At 39.1% G+C, this 18220-nt stretch overlaps 1 protein-coding gene across 1 annotated transcript in view; it reads left to right on the forward strand.

The window, feature by feature from the left end:
• Nucleotides 1-761: 761 nt before the first annotated feature.
• Nucleotides 762-18220, forward strand: part of PALLD (palladin, cytoskeletal associated protein) — a 243404-nt gene continuing 225945 nt past the window's right edge. The window contains exons 1-4 of the mRNA XM_036087528.2: nt 762-827; nt 13823-13889; nt 15161-15266; nt 17645-17719. Of these exons, the coding sequence (XP_035943421.1) occupies nt 13882-13889; nt 15161-15266; nt 17645-17719 (189 nt within the window). The 5' untranslated portion in view covers nt 762-827; nt 13823-13881. The remainder of the gene's footprint in view (nt 828-13822; nt 13890-15160; nt 15267-17644; nt 17720-18220) is intronic.

Genomic DNA, 18220 nt, shown 5'->3' on the forward strand with positions numbered 1-18220 from the left:
CCGAGGTCCTGGTTGTTTGGGAAAGGCAAAGTGCTGACCAGCAAGAATGAATTACAGCACAACCTACGTCTCCCTACCTTGTGGAGGCCAGGCGTTCGGCTAGAAAGTTTTGTAAATACCAGAAATGTGGAAAGCATTAAATCTGTTATTGCTCAGCTGATCACAAGTCTTAGGGTCAACAAAAATATTGCTGCCTGTGATTTTTTAACATGATGACTCGTTCCCCCTTGATACATTAGATATTTTGAGCATAATGTTTATATTTCCTATTTTTCTTAAGGTCAGAATGATCAAGTTATAAGGGGCATCTATGATAATAAAACATTCTATAAGACACTTTGAATTTCTGTTCCTTTTGTTTTGTTAACTAAAATGGTCTTTCCAAGTTTGACAATATCCCTTATTTCAAGGTTGATAAAACATACAAGATGCTTTACAAAGAAAACCTGGGGGAATTGTCTAGTCATTAATTTCATGGTCTAAAATGTAGCATTTCCCTCAGTAACATTGACATAGATCTTTTTTTTTTTTTTTAATCAAATGGGCATCTTATTACAGGGCATTAGCCTTTTACTTCTGCTTTATTATTTTAAGCATCACCATTTCCTTTCTTTCTCTCCTGTCCTTTGACCTCCATTTGGCCTGCAGATGGTTCTGTGAGGGAAAAGAGCTACACAGCACTCCTGATATTCAGATCCGCAGTGAGGGCGGGGACCTCCACACCCTGGTCATAGCAGAGGCCTTCGAGGACGACACGGGTCGCTATACCTGCCTGGCCACAAACCCCAGCGGCTCAGACACCACGTCTGCGGAGGTGTTCATTGAAGGTAAGGAGAGGCGCCTCTCACTTAAAGGGGTAGATACGGCCTCAGAGCTTGAGTCAAGCTTCACTGGGGAACATGCTTTTCCAACACAAACAACGTAATGGTGGTGTGACTCAAACCTCATTTCTCCCGAAAATTTTATACGAATTGAACAGTTCTGACACTTGGGCATACATCAACTATGTCTAAGGTCAACATTTGTTCCTTTTAATTGAAAACATTTCGGCTACATGAACTTGAATTTATTTAAAATGTAAAGTGTCTTATTTTTGGTTTCTCTAGTGAAGAGAGAATGGGAACAATACCATGTCTATCAGTCAGATAGAGTCTAACTATAGATGATTTAGGAAATCATTCATGGAAATGCTAAATGATTGAATATTTTTAAATGTTCTTATTTTTATTCTGGAATTTTTCCTCTTTTGTTAAGATTCTGTTAGTCCTCCTAAATGTACTTTGAACTTGGAATCACTAGGTAGAAAAAACCTCAAGAATCAGTGTTGTATTAAAAAGGGATAGGCAGAGAGTAGAATATTTCTTTTGTTTTTGACAAGACTCAGCCTGTGGGAAATTAGAAAACTTGATGTGAAAGTATATAGTTTTAAATTATTATTGCATTTTGATCAATACCAATAATTTAAGTTGGAAATGTTTTAAGCGCCACAGTGTGCACATACTGTTTCTAAATCCATGAACTGGTGAGTACTCTATTAATTGGTTGCTTTTCAAAGTAGTAGTTAAAATACAAAAAAAGATTAAAATCCTCGAGGTCTCCACTACCTTACTCTTCATCTTTTTATTTTATTTTATTTTTTTACTGTTTAATTCCACCAAATTTCTTTATTATTTAAGCTAAAAGCAAGATATGAATCATAATTCGTAGCTCTTTCAAGAATTGACAAAAAATGTAGTTTTAGAGAAATTATTACCACTGACTGAAAGTATGAACCTTTATTTTTAATAAAAGGATCCTCTGCATTGTCTTTGAATGTAAACATCTGTGAGCTCCTCAAGGGACTTTGTCCTGTTAATGAAAGCAAATGTTTTGTATAGAACAATAAGTAATACTTACATGACACTTATAAGTGTGCATATACTCATGCATAATGATTTAAACTTCCATGTAAGCCTATGAGGTATTAATAGTATCTGCTTTCTATATGTGGGTAAACTGAGACCTAGAGAGGTTAAAGCAACTCTTTCAAAGGCACCCCAGGGATTTGAACCCAGGCAGTCTTGCTCCAAGGCCCATATTCTTAACCACTGTGTCATACGTTTCAGAATGCTAAATGAATGACAAAAAGACTTTTAAAATTTAATAAGTTAGCAGGATTAGTCATGGGGTGGGGGGCTGTTTTGCAAACTTCTTAAAGCAGTTTAGAATACAATGAAAGGAACTTAAACTTGCATAAGAAAACTGTTTGCTAATGATGATCAGATATGCCTCCGAAATCCAAGTTCAGATAGAGCCTCTTAAAATTAAATGCTTTATTTGCTTTCAGCATTGCTGGAAATGTGGTGAATTTTAGTGTGCATTGCTTTTATGCTACAGATGTTATGTGAAATCACATTCAATTTACTTTTTTTATTTTTATTTTTTAAAGATTTTATTTATTTATTTGACAGAGAGAGACACAGGGAGAGAGGGAACACAAGCAGGGGGAGTGGGAGAGGAAGAAGCAGGCTTCCCGCCGAGCGGGGAGTCCGATGCGGGGCTCGATCCCAGGACCCTGGGATCCTGACCTGAGCCCAAGGCAGATGCTTAACGACTGAGCCACCCAGGCGCCCCTCACATTCAATTTAATAGGCTACCAACTGATTTCAGCCTGTGTTTATTAAGGCCCTACTATGTGCCAGATAATAAAGACCCATTCCCTGGCATCTAGGAGTTCCCAGTCTAACAGCAGAGATGGACACAGAAAACAAACAAACAAACAATGTAAGTGATGTTATAATAAGTGATAGAAATATAGAAAGTGTTACAAGGATACAAATTAACTTAAAAGGTTAACTAGAATATATATATGAGATATACCTACTTTTATGTAATAAAAGAAAATATTTCTCTACCTCCTGTGAAATCAGTTTCGGTATCTAACTCTGGTAGACCTAAAACATTCACACCAGGTTTTTAATTTTATTTCAGTAAATTTGTATCGAAGTTCCTGAACTACCAGTCCTCTTCTGCCTTTGACATCCTCCACATGAGTTATCAGCAGGCAAAAAGTAATCACTGGTTCTTGGGGCGACTGGGTGGCTCAGTCGCTGAAGTGCCTGACTCTTGATTTAGGCTCAGGTCATGATCTTGGGGTTCTGGGATTGAGCCCCATGTTAGGCTCTGTGCTCAGTGGGGAGTCTGCTTGGGGATTCTCTCTCTCTCCCTCTCCCCTAGTTGGTGCTCATGTACTCTCTAAAATAAATAAATAAATCTTTTTTTTTTTTTATCACTGGTTCTATATACCATGCACATTTCATGCCAGAACCTCAACAAAGATAATGAATTTTTTCCAGTGTACAGTTTTCCACGTGATAACACTGGATTTACTTCGATAGCCAACCAGCCTTGGGGTATCTGTGAGTTCAGATAGATTGTGGAGAATGAGGGAACTGGGCAGAGTGAGAATAGCCATTAAGAGTCAGTCTCTTGGGGCGCCTGGGTGGCTCAGTTGGTTAAGCGACTGCCTTCGGCTCAGGTCATGATCCTGGAGTCCCTGGATCGAGTCCCGCATCAGGCTCCCTGCTCGGCAGGGAGTCTGCTTCTCCCTCTGACCCTCCCCACTCTCATGTGCTCTCTCTCATTCTCTCTCTCTCAAATAAATAAATAAAATCTTTAAAAAAAAAAAAAAAAAAAAAAAAAAAGAGTCAGTCTCTTATATTTTATTAAATCTTACTGTTAATATTCTATACACATATAAAAAAAAAAAAAAGAGTCTCCTGGGGTGCCTGGATGGCTCAGTCGGTTAAGAGTCTGCCTTCTGCTCAGGGTCCTGTGATTGAGCCCCACTTTGGGCTCCCTGCTTAGCGGGGAGCCTGCTTCTCCCTCTCCGTCTGCCTCTCCCTGCCACTCGTGTTCTTGCTCACTCTGCTGTCTCTCTTAAATCAATCAATCAATCAATCAATCTATCTATCTTTAAAAGAGTCTCCTAAGCCTGATATAAGGTGCTTTAGAAAACTGGCTCATTAGCCTTGTGAAGTATGGATCATAATTAAAAAAACAAACAAACAGATTTTAGTGTATTTTTATCCCAGAGAACAATTATAATTACATGTAATGGGAGAGAATTTCATGAATTCTTAAGCTCATGTTATAATCAAAAGTAAGAAATTTTTATTTTTACTTATTTTTTTGAGTGTGCATGCGGGGAGTGGGGTGGGGAGGGGGTGCAGGGAGGAGTGGCAGAGGCAGAGGGAGAGAGATTCTACGCTCAGTGCAGAGCCTGACACAGGGCTCGATCTCACGACCCTGAGATCATGACCTGAGCCGAAATCAAGAGTCAGACACTTAACTGACTGAGTCACCCAGGTGCCCCAAGAAATTTTTATATTTTATTTTTTATATTTTATATTTTTATATTACTCATATATTTTATATTACTCATATATATATAAATATATCTAAAATATAAATATATTTTATATTTTTTATATTTTGTATTTTTATATTACTCATTCCAGGACTGAATTAGACTCAAACACATCGCTACTGAATTGTATCCTAAACCATGTTGCTGTTATTGTGTCAGCATGCAGTCATTTGTGGGGTCTGTCGAGAGTAGGAAGTTTTTTATAGAACTTCAAAATCTCAACAAAACCTTAGCTAAAAAGTTAACCTACTGGTTGAAAACTAAATTTCACTGTCTTACACATCAAGTTTTAGAAGGATACAAAATAAATTATAGCTTAAGAACAATAGCCAATGTTTATTTAGCATTAACTAGGAGCCAAGTACTGTTCTTGATTTTTACATGGATTATCTCATTTAATCCTTACAAAAATCACCTCCATTTTCTGTTTGAGGAATCGGAAACTCACAGAGGCTAAGTAATGTCCATGATATCTCTCACACACAGCTGGGATTCAAGGATTGAAAGCCAGGTAGTCTGACTCCTGAGTCTGCCCTCTTAACCACAGAGTAAAATGCATATGATCTCATTAAGATGGGGGCAGCTAGGAACCTGTGTGTTCAAGGAGCAGAAGGAAGTCCAGGAAGGTGGTGGCTTGGAGAGTTCGGCTATGGCCAGCACACGTGCAACATAGAGCCCTGTGGTCACTGTTAGCAGTTTGGTCTTTATGCTAAATAGAATCACTAATTATGGAGAGTTTAAACTGAAAGGTCACATTATCTGATCTCTATTTTTTTTACATTTTTTTTATTAACATATAATGTATTGTTTCAGGGGTACAGGTCTGTGATTCATCAGTCTTACATAATTCACAACACTCACCATAGCACATACCCTCCCCAATGTCCATCATCCAGACACCCCATCCCTCCCACCCCCCTCCACTCCAGCAACCCTTGTTTGTTTCCTGAGATTAAGAGTCTCTTATGGTTTGTCTCCCTCTCGGGTTTCATCTTGTTTCATTTTGCCCTCCCTTCCCCTATGATCCTCTGTCTTGTTTCTCAAATTCCTCATATCAGTGAGATTGTATGATACTTGTCTTTCTCTGATTGACTTACTTTGCTTAGCATAATACCCTCTAGTCCCATCCACGTCTTTGCAAATGGCAAGATTTCATTTTTTTGATGGCTGCATAATGTTCCATTGTATATATATATAACATCTTCTTTATCCAGTCATCTGTTGATGGACATCTAGGCTCTTTCCATAGTTTGGCTATTGTGGACATTGCTGCTATAAACATCGGGGTGTACGTGCCCTTTCAGATCACTGCATTTGTATATTTGGGGTAAATACCCAGTAGTGCAATTGCTGGGTCGTATGGTAGCTGTATTTTCAACTTTTTGAGGAACCTCCATACTGTTTTCCAGAGTGGCTTCACCAGCTTGCATTCCCACCACCAGTGTAGGAGGGTTCCCCTTTCTCCGCATCCTCGCCAACATCTGTCGTTTCCTGACTTGTTAATTTTAGCCATTCTGTCTGGTGTGAGGTGGTATCTCATTGAGGTTTTGATTTGGATTTCCCTGATGCCAAGTGATGTTGAGCACTTTTTCACGTGTCTGTTGGCCATTTGGATGTCTTCTTTGCAGAAATGTCTGTTCATGTCTTCTGCCCATTTCTTGATTGGATTATTTGTTCTTTGGGTGTTGAGTTTGATAAGTTCTTTATAGATTTTGGATACTAGCCCTTTATCTGATATGTCATTTGCAAATATCTTCTCCCATTCTGTCGGTTGTCTTTTGATTTTGTTGACTATTTCCTTTGCTGTGCAGAAGCTTTTTATCTTGATGAGGTCCCAATAGTTCATTTTTGCCCTTGCTTCCCTGGCCTTTGGCAATGTTTCCAGGAAGAAGTTGCTGTGGCTGAGGTAGAAGAGGTTGATGCCTGTGTTCTCCTCAAGGATTTTGATGGATTCCTGTCTCACATTTAGGTCTTTCATCCATTTTGAGTTTATTTTTGTGTGTGGTGTAAGGAAATGGTCCAGTTTCATTCTTCTGCATGTGGCTATCCAGTTTTCCCAACACCATTTGTTGAAGAGGCTGTCTTTTTTCCACTGGACGTTCTTTCCTGCTTTGTCGAAGATTAGTTGACCATAGAGCTGAGGGTCCATTTCTGGGCTCTCTATTCTGTTCCATTGATCTATGTGTCTGTTTTTGTGCCAGTACCATACTGTCTTGATGATTACAGCTTTGTAATAGAGCTTGAAGTCCGGAATTGTGATGCCGCCAGCTTTGCTTTTCTTTTTCAACATTCCTCTGGCTATTCGGGGTCTTTTCTGGTTCCATACAAATTTTAGGATTATTTGTTAACATTTCTTTGAAAAAAGTTGATGGTATTTTGTTGCTCTGGCATATCATCTGAGACCAGCTAGAAGCCTTTTGCAGGAGTATGGAGGAGAAGCAACGGGACTTCAGGAGAATAGGCATAATGGAGAGGGAGAGTCAGACTCGAGTTGTGAGTTCAGAGGTAGACTCCAGAAGCCATGCGGTGGACTAGATGTGGGGGTGACGGGGTGAAAGGGATCAGGGACAACTCTGTGGACTTCAGCTTTACCATTTGTGCGTACTGTGTTGCCAGTCTCTGAAAGGGGGAGGACCGGCGAGGAACAGGATTAGGGCCAGAGGGAAGTAAGGGCTTCGTTTTGAACATGCCAAGTTTGAAATCCCTATTTATTTATTTATTTATTTATTTATTTATTTATTTATTTTATTTTTTAAAGATTTTATTTATTTGACAGAGACAGAGATAGCGAGAGCAGGAACACAAGCAGGGGGAATGGGAGAGGGAGAAGCAGGCTTCTTGCCAAGCAGGGAGCCCGATGTGGGACTCGATCTCAGGACCCTGGGATCATGACCTGAGCCGAAGGCAGACGCTTAATGACTGAGCCACCCAGGTGCCCTGAAATCCCTATTTAGATAAGTCAGTAAGTAGACATAAGAATATTGTCTAGCGCACAGGATGAGAAAAATATTTTTGGGAGCATCAGGATGTGGGTGGTACCGAAAGCTCTGGGACTAGGCATATTACTGGTCAGACCAATGAGGGAGAAAGATGTGATGGGGAAGAGTAAGGGGACTAAGTCTGAGCTGGGGATAATCCTTCCTGCATGTTGAACTTTCAAGAGGAGGAGATGCCAGCAAACGAGAGGAAGAAGAAGAAGCCCCTGGGATGGGAGAGAACCAGTCAGAGCAGCGTAGGAGGGGGCAGGAGACAGTGTTTCAGGAAGGAGGGTGAGGCGAGCTCTGTCCACTGTTGCCTCAGAGTCCAGTCAGATGAGGACAGGGAGGAAACCACTGGGATTAGCAACTGTGGGTGTTGTCGGTGATTTTAACAAGAAGGGTTTGGGGAATCTGGAGAGCACCAACAATCACATGGAATGAATTGAGAAAAGTTTGCAAAATATGGGAGGAGAAGCAACAAATAGTAGATGGTGTTGGGGAAGTTTTGTTCAGCCACCAGCAGAGATATGGGCCTGTATCGGGGAAGGAGGGTGGGGTCAAGAAAGATGGTATTTTTGCACTTTGTTTGCTTGTTTTCATACCAGAAGTACTAGAATATGTTTCTTTGCTAATGGAAATAATCCTTCTAGATCATGTAGAAGGGAGGGAGAGTAAGAATGAGACCAAAGTCTTGGAAAAGGAGAAAGGGGATGGAATCTGGCCCACATGTGTGCTAGATGGAGAGGGGGTTACCCTCTAGGACTAGATGGCAAAGAGATAATCCTAAATTCATGATATAAATAGGAAAGGTAAATGTAAGCATGTGAAATAAATACAGACATCTCAAGTTTCCACCACTGCCACCTTTTCCTGATTGTAAAATGGATTATACAGATTATTACAGCTTTAGGAGCTCCCAAGAGGGCAGGGCAGGATGATGATCCCGAAATATGGGATGAAGGAAGTGGGATTAAACCTGACCTTGTAGGAATCGGATGGAGAGGCAGACAGGGCAGCATGAAAAATGTGGAGAAGGGGCAGGAATACTTGAGCATGATTCACGTTGGCAGACCCTGTGCGACATTTATTTGTAGGTTCTCAGCGCTTTGAATAATCAGATAAAATATGTGCCCCTTTTAAGGGACATTTTGAAGCATGCGGAGATGTTGTAGAGCACCCCACCAGGGGAAAGCCCCGCTGAGTATGTAATACTACGAGAAGCTCAAGGAGTCTAGACACAGCTTTGGGCATTCCTCACCTCATTTATTTTTAAATAACTTTTATAATATTTTCTGGCTAGCTTAGTTCTTAGCTCCATGACCCTGAATAGCTATTCAGCGGCTCTGTGCTTCATTTTCTCCATCTCTGCATGGAGAAAATTAGATTATGGTAAGGATTGAGAGCAGTTCCTGACACACAGTGTGAGCTATGATTGCTGTTATAAAAATAGCACATTTTTTTATTTTTAGAAACTTAGAGCATACAGATAGAAGGAAGGTATAAAAATCATGTGTAACACCACAACTCTGTGAAGGTTACTCTTAATATTTTGATCTTTGCAGTCTTTATCCTGTGTGTGTACATTTTACTCTGCATACTCTTGTACCTTATTTTAAGTTTAACGTGTCACAACTACCCATGTCATTAATTTTTCTTTTTTTGAGGGAGCAAGTGCAGGGACAGGGGCAGGCAGAAAGAGAGGGAGAAAGAGAATCCCAAGCAGACTCCATGCCTAGTGTGGAGCCCAACTCAGACCTCAGTCCCACAACCCCAAGATCATGACCTGAGCAGAAACCAAGAGTCAGATGCTTAACTGACTGAGCCACCCAGGCGCCCCGTGTTAAACATTCTTTAAAACTCATTTTAATGTCTTTATAGTCATTCATCATTTATAAAATCTTAAATCATTGGCATTGCTTCATTAGTCTTATTGGAGTCTTAAATGGTTATTGCTGCACTGGTGCTTATAGCAACTGAGAGAGAAGGGAGGGAGAGGATGAGTAACTTGAATGGGGGCGGAGTGTATTTACCCCTTAAATTTTGAAAAGCAGAGTATGCGCAAAGGATGAACGCCATGACCAGTTTCACTAAAGTCCCTCAAGGTCTCCAATACATATTTAATATATACATATATTTTTAAATGGTTGATACTTGCTCTCATGAAGACTTCCTATTTCTCAAAGTTGAAGCTGTATGACTTACTTCCAGCTTGCTTGCACTCAGAAATATGCCTTTTTTTCCCCTTTTATTAAGGAAGATACCAGATTGACAAAAATAATTAAAGCATAGTGTTTTTATGAGTGCAAGGGAAATGGGGATTTTGATGTATGGCTATTTTATACTCTTCCTGGGGAAGTATTTTTTTTTTAAGGTTTTATTTATTTATTTGGCAGAGAGAGACACAGCAAGAGAGAGAGAGCACAAGCAGGGGGAGCGGGAGAGGGAGAATCAGGCTTCCCGCTGAGCAGGGAGCCTGATGCGGGGCTCGATCCCAGGACCCCGGGATCATGACCTGAGCCAAAGGCAGATGCTTAATGACTGAGCCACCCAGGCGCCCCTGGGGAATTTAGAGATGGAAATACTATATCCATTCCTAGTGGAATGGTGAGATTATGGTAAAGCTGCACACATGTATTTGAAGCAGCCATTAGAAAATTATTAAGTACATGTCTGATGTCATGGAAAGGCATTTCACAATGTATTGAGTGAGTAGGGGAAAAAGGCAGTAATTTAACAATAGGCATAGCATCATCTTCTTAAAATATATTATTTATATAGGTACACAGGGATAAACTTTAGAAGGTTATGCTCCAAAGTATCTTAGTGGTGGTATTCCAAATGATTTTTTTTCTTTAATTTTTGCTGTTGAACATTTTCTGGGTCTTTTCCTACGAGGAAGTATTAAATGGGGTACGTATTTTAAATGAAAAGGGCACGCACACCTTTTAAAGGCAAGACAGCAGGCGCATTTTTGTGACATTTCCACTGGCACTGAATTTCCAGAAAAGCACAGAGATCATGGGCATTTGATTCCTTCACTGTGTGTGGGGAGCGATATAGAAATAGCATTAGACGAACAGATAGATGGATAGTAATTGCAGGTTCTGGATCATATCCCTCCAGACTGGAGCCTCCATCAAAAACTGAAAGTGATGTTTTGATAATACAAAAATGGTAACCAGAGACAGGAATGTCCTTTCCTGACCAGCAGGTGCAGAGCAGATGACCAAAGGGAGGAGACAGAAGGAGAGAGGGAGGGGAGAGTCAATCTTGAGCGGGGAGGGAACTTGCTGGCACAGATAGGGAGATTTGATCTGCCACCGTCTGCAAGAGCTGCTCTGACACCTGAGACAGAAGGTGACATTGAGATTTCACAAGGGTTGGACAGGTGTGCAAGAACTAGCCAATGTATTCTTATCCAGGGGTTACAAACCTTTTTTGGCCCTTTACCTTTCTCTGAAAACCAGCTGGAAAAAAATTGGGAAAAAAGAATTTTCAAAAAAAGGAAAATTCTAACTAGATAATCAGAGGGGATTTTATTTTTAAGAGTTAAAATATTAGGCGTCAGGGGCGCCTGGGTGGCTCAGTCGTTAAGGGTCTGCCTTCGGCTCAGGTCATGATCCTGGGGTCCTGGGATCGAGCCCCGCATCGGGCTCCCTGCTCAGCAGGAAGCCTGTTTCTCCCTCTCCCACTCCCCCTGTTTGTGTTCCCTCGCTCGTGCTTTCTCTCTCTGTCAAATAAATAAATAAAAATCTTAAAAAAAAATAAATACAAATAAAATGTTTGGCATCAGATGAAAGACAGCTATTTGTCTCCCCAATTTCTGGCCACTTTGAGAGCATCTGTGATAACTTCGGTAGGACTTTTGCTCCCCCTCCCTTTCTCTTTAATGCTCCTGTGATTCCAGTAAAACTGATCTGTCTCAAGTTACCCATGATTTTCTGGTGACTGAGTCTACTGATTCTTCCTCCTATTTCCCCTGCTCATGTCCCATACCTCCTCATCACGGTTAAAACTTTCTCCATCTCTATCACCTATTTTTGTTGGTTTGCTGGTTCTGCTGCTCTTTTGTTTTGCTACTCCCCCAGTTCATCCTGCATGGTTAATTTTCCCACCCACCACTCTGGATGCCTAGACAGAAAGTCCAAGCACTTTGGCCCTTATATTCCGCATCCCACTTTACATTTCTCGACTTGCCTCCCACTGCTGCCCCCCAGCATGCTGCTCTTTTGTGGTTGCTCAGTTCACTTTCTGTCCCCAACCAAGCATTTGCAGTTCCCAAGGTTCCATTCATTCATCCTGCCACCAGTTGAAGGCCTGCCATTAGCAAGGCATGAAGCCGAGGCCTCGGAGGAATAGACATCCACAGCACATGAAGGTCGTACCACATGGGGGATGTCACAGACCACAAGTTCAAAAATCCTCTCCCCACGGCTTTCTAGTTATGTGACCTTATGCACATTACTTAATCTCTTGGTTCCTCAATTTTCTAATGTGTAATTGGACATAATTCACCCCTTAGGTGAGTTATTATAATAATTAAATGTTACACAGTGCCTAGCAGATTCCCAGGCAAAATAGTAAGTACTCAAAAATTGATAGTTCCCTTCCTAACCCCACCTCAATTTTTGCAAAAACTTAGTTTTTTAGCAGATATGATGTTTTAAGTGACCTGAGTAGTATAAGCCAGAACATGGGGAGTTCAGAGAAGACAGAGCACAGAAAACACTAATAGGCTGATCATATCTAGAAGACTAGCTAAGAGTTTCCTACGAGAGTGAATAATATAACTAAATGTACAAACATGGGAAAAGACCAGGAAAGGAAAGCCCCCACCTCCTTTGGGTCTTTACTCAAAGTCCCCAACTTGATGGAGCCTTCCTTGCCACCCCACTTCACATTGCATCCCACACCATGCCCATCCTTCCCTATACCCCTACTCTGATTTGCTTTCCCATTTCACTCACCGCCATGTCATGTATTTATTTAGTCTGTGGTCTGTGTCTTCAAAAGAATGTAAACTCCACGGGGGCAGGGGTGTGTGGGGTGTATGTGTATATTTCTTCAGTGCTGCATTCCCATTACCTAGTGGAATGTACACCAGTGAGTATGTTCAACTCTCTGGCTTGGGGTTATAGGACATGGAAGTTCTGGCTGATAGAACTAGAAAATCTGGTTGGAAATCATGAAAGCCACTAAATAGCAGGGGTTTAGGTTTTTAAATTTACTGAGTTGAAATTCCTTATCTAGGTTTTTTTTTTTTAAACAGGAAAGGTGAGCTATAGTAAAAAATGACATCGGTTGAAGATTGACAGAGAGACAGAGGAAGACAAGATAAGAATTTATTTTGGTGGTCTAGGAACTAACTGAAGAAAGCCTATACTAAGTGGTAGTTAGAGAAGTAAATACGAAGGGACAGCACACATTCCAGCAGAGTTACCTAAACCTGACTCTTAAAACATTAATAAAGGACAGGAGAAATAGAGTCATGGAACGGAACACTGGGCAGCCATCCAAGAAATTGAGGAAATGCATATATTCTAAATGTATTTATAAGCACCAATAATTGCAAAGAGTACATATAGTGTGATTCTACTTGTAGAGATATGTGCATAAATACATGTATGTTAATACATTAAATTTATCTGACAAATAGATATCAGACTATTAACACGTGCAGAATGGCATTAAGGAAGGTACCCACTGGTCTTTAGTATTACGTCACATAATTCTATGCCGTTTGGTTACTTTTCTATAAGCATGTATTATTTTATATTAAAGTATCTTTAAATAATTTAACTCATTTTAAATACGTCTCATAAAAGAAATGTCAAGAGTATACTTCTAATCATCACAATTATTTTAAATCTATCACAGTTTGCATTTTGACTAAAAACCTGATAAGGTGACCCTTAATTCAAAAACCGTAATGAAGCAAATGAATTTGGGAAAGCATGATCCAAAATCAGAGACCTTCTTATTCAAGAATGAAGCCACTATTTTGTTCTAATTTATCAGAGTCAGAAAGCATCTCCTAATTAATGAGTAATGAAGTCATTAATAATCCACACAATGTAATCTCCTGGGAAAGGGTTAAAGTTTAAAATCATGAATGCTTTGCAAACAGACACACACACACATTTATTTCATAGTTTATAAGCCATTTAAAAATATGGTTGTGATGACCAAAGTGATAAAAATGAAACATAGTAAATCTGGCATTAAAACCATATTGCTTTGAAGAAAGCTTTTTATAGAAGATCTTTCTTTAAGTAGTTTTATGAAAAATAACAGTTCAAGTAAAAATGGTCTGAACATTCCCTATTTCAGCATAAGACTTTGTATGTGATTATTTAAAAATGAGAAATATTACTCCTTGAAGCAGTTATAGATACTACTCAAATCTTAAATTTATCATTATTTTTCACTCACTCAGGTGCCAGTTCGACAGATTCTGAGAGTGAAAACTTAGCTTTCAAATCAAACCCTGGAGCCATGCCACAGTAAGTGCCTACAATCCCATCAATTATCTGTACAACAAAGAATGTGGACAGAATCACTGGGGTAAGAAGCAGTGCGCCTTGTGCTGCGAAGGAAGAGGTCAGCTGATGTCAGTCAAAGATCCAATATTTGAATGTGGAACACAATTTCTAACTTAGGAATTTAGACTTTGAAGTCTGCACTTCATAATCGAGATGCCAAAATCACACCGTAGACAATCTTAAGTTTCAAGGACAACTAACTGGTTATAAATATATGAAAACAACAGCAACATTGAGAGGAAATTAGTGAAATCATTACCAAAATGTAAATGAGGACGAATCTATTTATACAAATTGGAAAGTGTGCAATTAGCCCAGAAATACTTGAATAAAGATTATTACTAGTTAGATCTTATCATGAAAATTATAAAATTTAGTTCTTACAAAGACAAATGGATTATTTTCCAAAATAATTATTATGTAAATTGATGATAATAATTAAATTTTTGCAAAAATAAAATCAAACCTACCAGAATTTTTTAGAAAACTCCATGAGTGTTGAGACTGTGCTAATAAATTCCTTTGATCTGCTAGCAGATACATAACAATTATATCTATTCAGCATCAAATAATCCCTGAGTATTAATGCTAAAGGAACCTTGTGAGATCATATACTCTGCCACTCCTGATTTCAGATAAGGATCTTAAGTTTCGTGAGGTTACTGGACTCGCTTGAGATTGCACAGCCAGCCTCTTAGCAAAATTGGGCCTAGAAACCAACTTTTCTTAACCTTTTTCTACACCTCACTAACTTTTATGCAGTAAGAAAAGACAAAAATGCCAAGACATTCCCAGCAAAATTAGAAACCAGAACAAAGAACAGCTGCTAAACTTAAAATAGACCACTAAAACTTTGAATTAAATACAGAACCCTAACCCTAAAGATTTCAAGTATCTGCTTATTGCTACAGATTGGGCCTTTTCCAGATATTTTCTTTTCTCTTAGGATTTCCAAGTTCAATACTTTAGGTTCTCTGATAATAACTGAGTTATATATAGTTATTTTTCTTTTACCCGTGTGTTTATTTTGCTAATATCTATAAGATCTATTCTATGCATATGTTGACCACAGCTATTCTAACTGTAGATTATGGCTTCCCATTTCTGAAGCACTTACAGTTGAAGTGGATTGAGTGCACAAAAAGAAACTGAGCTCTTGTGGGGAAATCTTTCAAAGAGCAATTCCTGCTTTAAAAAAATTGATGGAACACACTTGCCTCCTTATTTTCCAGAGCTCAAAAGAAAACAACTTCTGTCTCCTTGACAATAGGATCCTCATCTCCAAAGACAGGAGTGACCACAGCTGTGATTCAACCATTGTCTGTCCCTGTTCAACAGGTAAGTGTGCCTTGGACCAGAGACCATAGTGAATCAAACTCATTAGCAAACTTCTTGGTTTAAAGATTACAGCTTTGATTCCAGCTAGTACACTCCCTGCAGTATTTTTTAAGTGGAAACACAACTGGGAGGAAAGAAAATGGTAGGTAAAGTCCTCCCTTTCAACCCACTAAAAATCATCTTTAATCAAAAACACATCACCAGTTAGTCAACGTCTGCATTTCCATTAGGAGTGTCTCTAACAGCCCATAACCTGATAAAGTGGTATCTCTTTTAGCTATGACTATTTGATTTTTCTTCCACCTATATGTCCTCTTCTGTTTAGCCAAATTTATTAGCTCATTTAAAACAAATTAGAAGCAAGAAAAGTCCACATACCAACAAAAGTTCTTCTAAGAGATAAACAGATAATTAAAAAAAATTCCAATTCCTTGACTTAACCAAACATTTTTATCCTGCCTTTTTTTCATCATAAGACTGCTATAGCCAAGAAAGAACAACAATACACACTACTGGAAAATAATATTGAGTTTACTTTGCAAACATAACAGGAAATTTTTTTAAAAAACAGTAAAAAATATAATTAGAATCTAAATGTTTTAATCAGATGTATGTTACTTTGCCTTTGTGCTATGATGTGTATATTTAAATAAGACACTCACAAAAGGCTTCCCCACCCTTGCCCTTGAAATGTAAATGAATTCCTAACTAGTAAGTCTGTTTTGTGAGCATCACCGGGCCCTCCATCTATTGAGCCACTCAGGTGTTTTAGTAATTGTAGTATGTGACATATACTCTTGGATATGTGGAATATGGAAACAGTAAAGACATTTGAGTTTATAAACTTGAACCAACCAGTATAATTCATTCAAAGATAGCATAGATATTTCCTGTAAACCCCTAAACCAGAGTGGAACTTCCAAAAATATTTCTGATTAAATCAGTGGATTTTTTTTGTTTAATATTTAAGTATTGATGAGTGATGAATGCTTATTGGCACCATGCTAGGAATTTCATTGGAAAAAAATACATCACCAGCTTCATTCCCAAACACTTTATAGAACTATGCATGGGAAACAGGAAATATACACATGAAACATTTCTTGAATGTGGCAGAATGTGTTAAAGTGTAACACAAAAGCTTACAAGCAGAAAATATTTAAATATGTAAGCACCATAATAATGTAAATGGTACATTTTAAATGGTTTAAATTCTCCAGGAACACTAAATGGAAGGTCATATATTCCAGTTGTATAGGAGGGTGAGGGGCTCACAGAAACTCCATTGCTTTATTATTTTAAGCAACATCACATAAAGTTGAACACCCAGGAGCCCGATTGCCTGGGTGCAAATCCTAGCTCTACCACTTGATGTAACCTCTCTATGTCTGGTCTCTTCATCATAAAATGAAGATAATACTGTCTATCTCACAGGACTATCCTGATGATTCAGTGAATGAGTGAATCTCCCTATAACACTTAGAACGGTGCCTGGCACAGACTAAATACTATATAAGTGTTCAAATAGTCTTTGGACGTATAAAGACAACAAAAAGTGAAACCCAGTCTGAAGCACAAGCCAATGAAAAGTCTTACAAGGATAATGAATAAGGCCCTTTACTATCCTAGCATCTCTACAGCTCTGCCAACATTCTCGATGATAACTTGTGACATATTTAGACACATGATATCAGATCACCATCGTCTGGGGTTAAGAAGCTAACAGTTGCTTACATAGAAGGGAATAAATCCAAAGTGTTTGAAAATAAATGATTGGAGAAAGAGACATATTTTCCATTCACTACTCTGGAATCTTTATATTTCCCCAGAGACGAGTGCCATTCAGTAAGTATTTTAGCACCTTTGTTTTTTGCACATCAAGAAAAAAACAATATATTCCTTTTTAACTTGTTTCCTGTGATCCCTTACACAAAAAAGAGTGCAGGCTAAACATAAGGTAGATGGTTGATAATTTACCCTCCACTGCCAGCCACTTGTGCTTTTAATTCCATGAATCCAGACTGTATTTAAAAATAAAATATAATGTCTGTGAGAACTTTTGAAAAGACCCCTGTGGAAGTCCCACACACAGAAATCCATTTGGTAATAGCATTTACAAGCTCATGGATCCCCAAGGAACCGGGGAACTTTTACCTTGAATATCCTTTTGAATAGAGAAGTGTAACAGCTGTGAAAGGAGGACGTGGAACAATGTCTGTACTGTATGTGAGCCTAGACCAGCAAAATGACACATGGCGCTATATGTGTTCCCTCGTTCCATTCATGGGGAGTGACCCCAATAATGAAAGTTTTCTTTAGCCTGTCTTTTCAACAGTTTCTATATTCAGAATTTGATCCATGCGTCTCTGCGTTTTCAGGTCCACAGTCCAACCTCGTATCTCTGCCGGCCCGATGGAGCTGCTCCTGCCTGCTTTCCTCCTATTTTTACAAAGGTCTGATATCTGCAAGTCTCGTTCTCTGTGTTTGCTTTGGTCCTTAAGTTCTCTTCACATGGGGCTTCATGTAGCAGTCTTTAAAAATTAAAATGAGCAGATCCGCAGGCTCTCGTGGTTACCTTTGGGGCTAAATAGGTATTTACGGAACAACTGTTGTGTGAGTATCATCCTGTCAAGGGTCTGAATGATGTGGGCGTGGTCAGTGACCTGATAGCGCTTACAGTAGAGTGGGGAAAACCAAGACAGGTAGAAAAAAATGAGACAAAGAGCTGTGTAGGAAATTGCTTGGGAGAACCAGCATGTTTTAGAGAGAAAAAAAAAAAAGGACTAACATTCAGTTTGTTCTCCAAGTTTGTGTTTTGCATTGCCAAACTGAATGACATCCATTTCAGTAGTCAACTGCTCAACTCAGAAATGGCTCTAGGTGGCATATTTTTTTTTTTTGAGAAAATTACAAACCTTGATTGAAAGACATCTAAAAAGGCCCAAATAAGTGGA

This window comes from Halichoerus grypus, chromosome 3, assembly GCF_964656455.1.
Source record: "Halichoerus grypus chromosome 3, mHalGry1.hap1.1, whole genome shotgun sequence".
Classification (NCBI taxonomy): Eukaryota; Metazoa; Chordata; class Mammalia; order Carnivora; family Phocidae; genus Halichoerus; species Halichoerus grypus.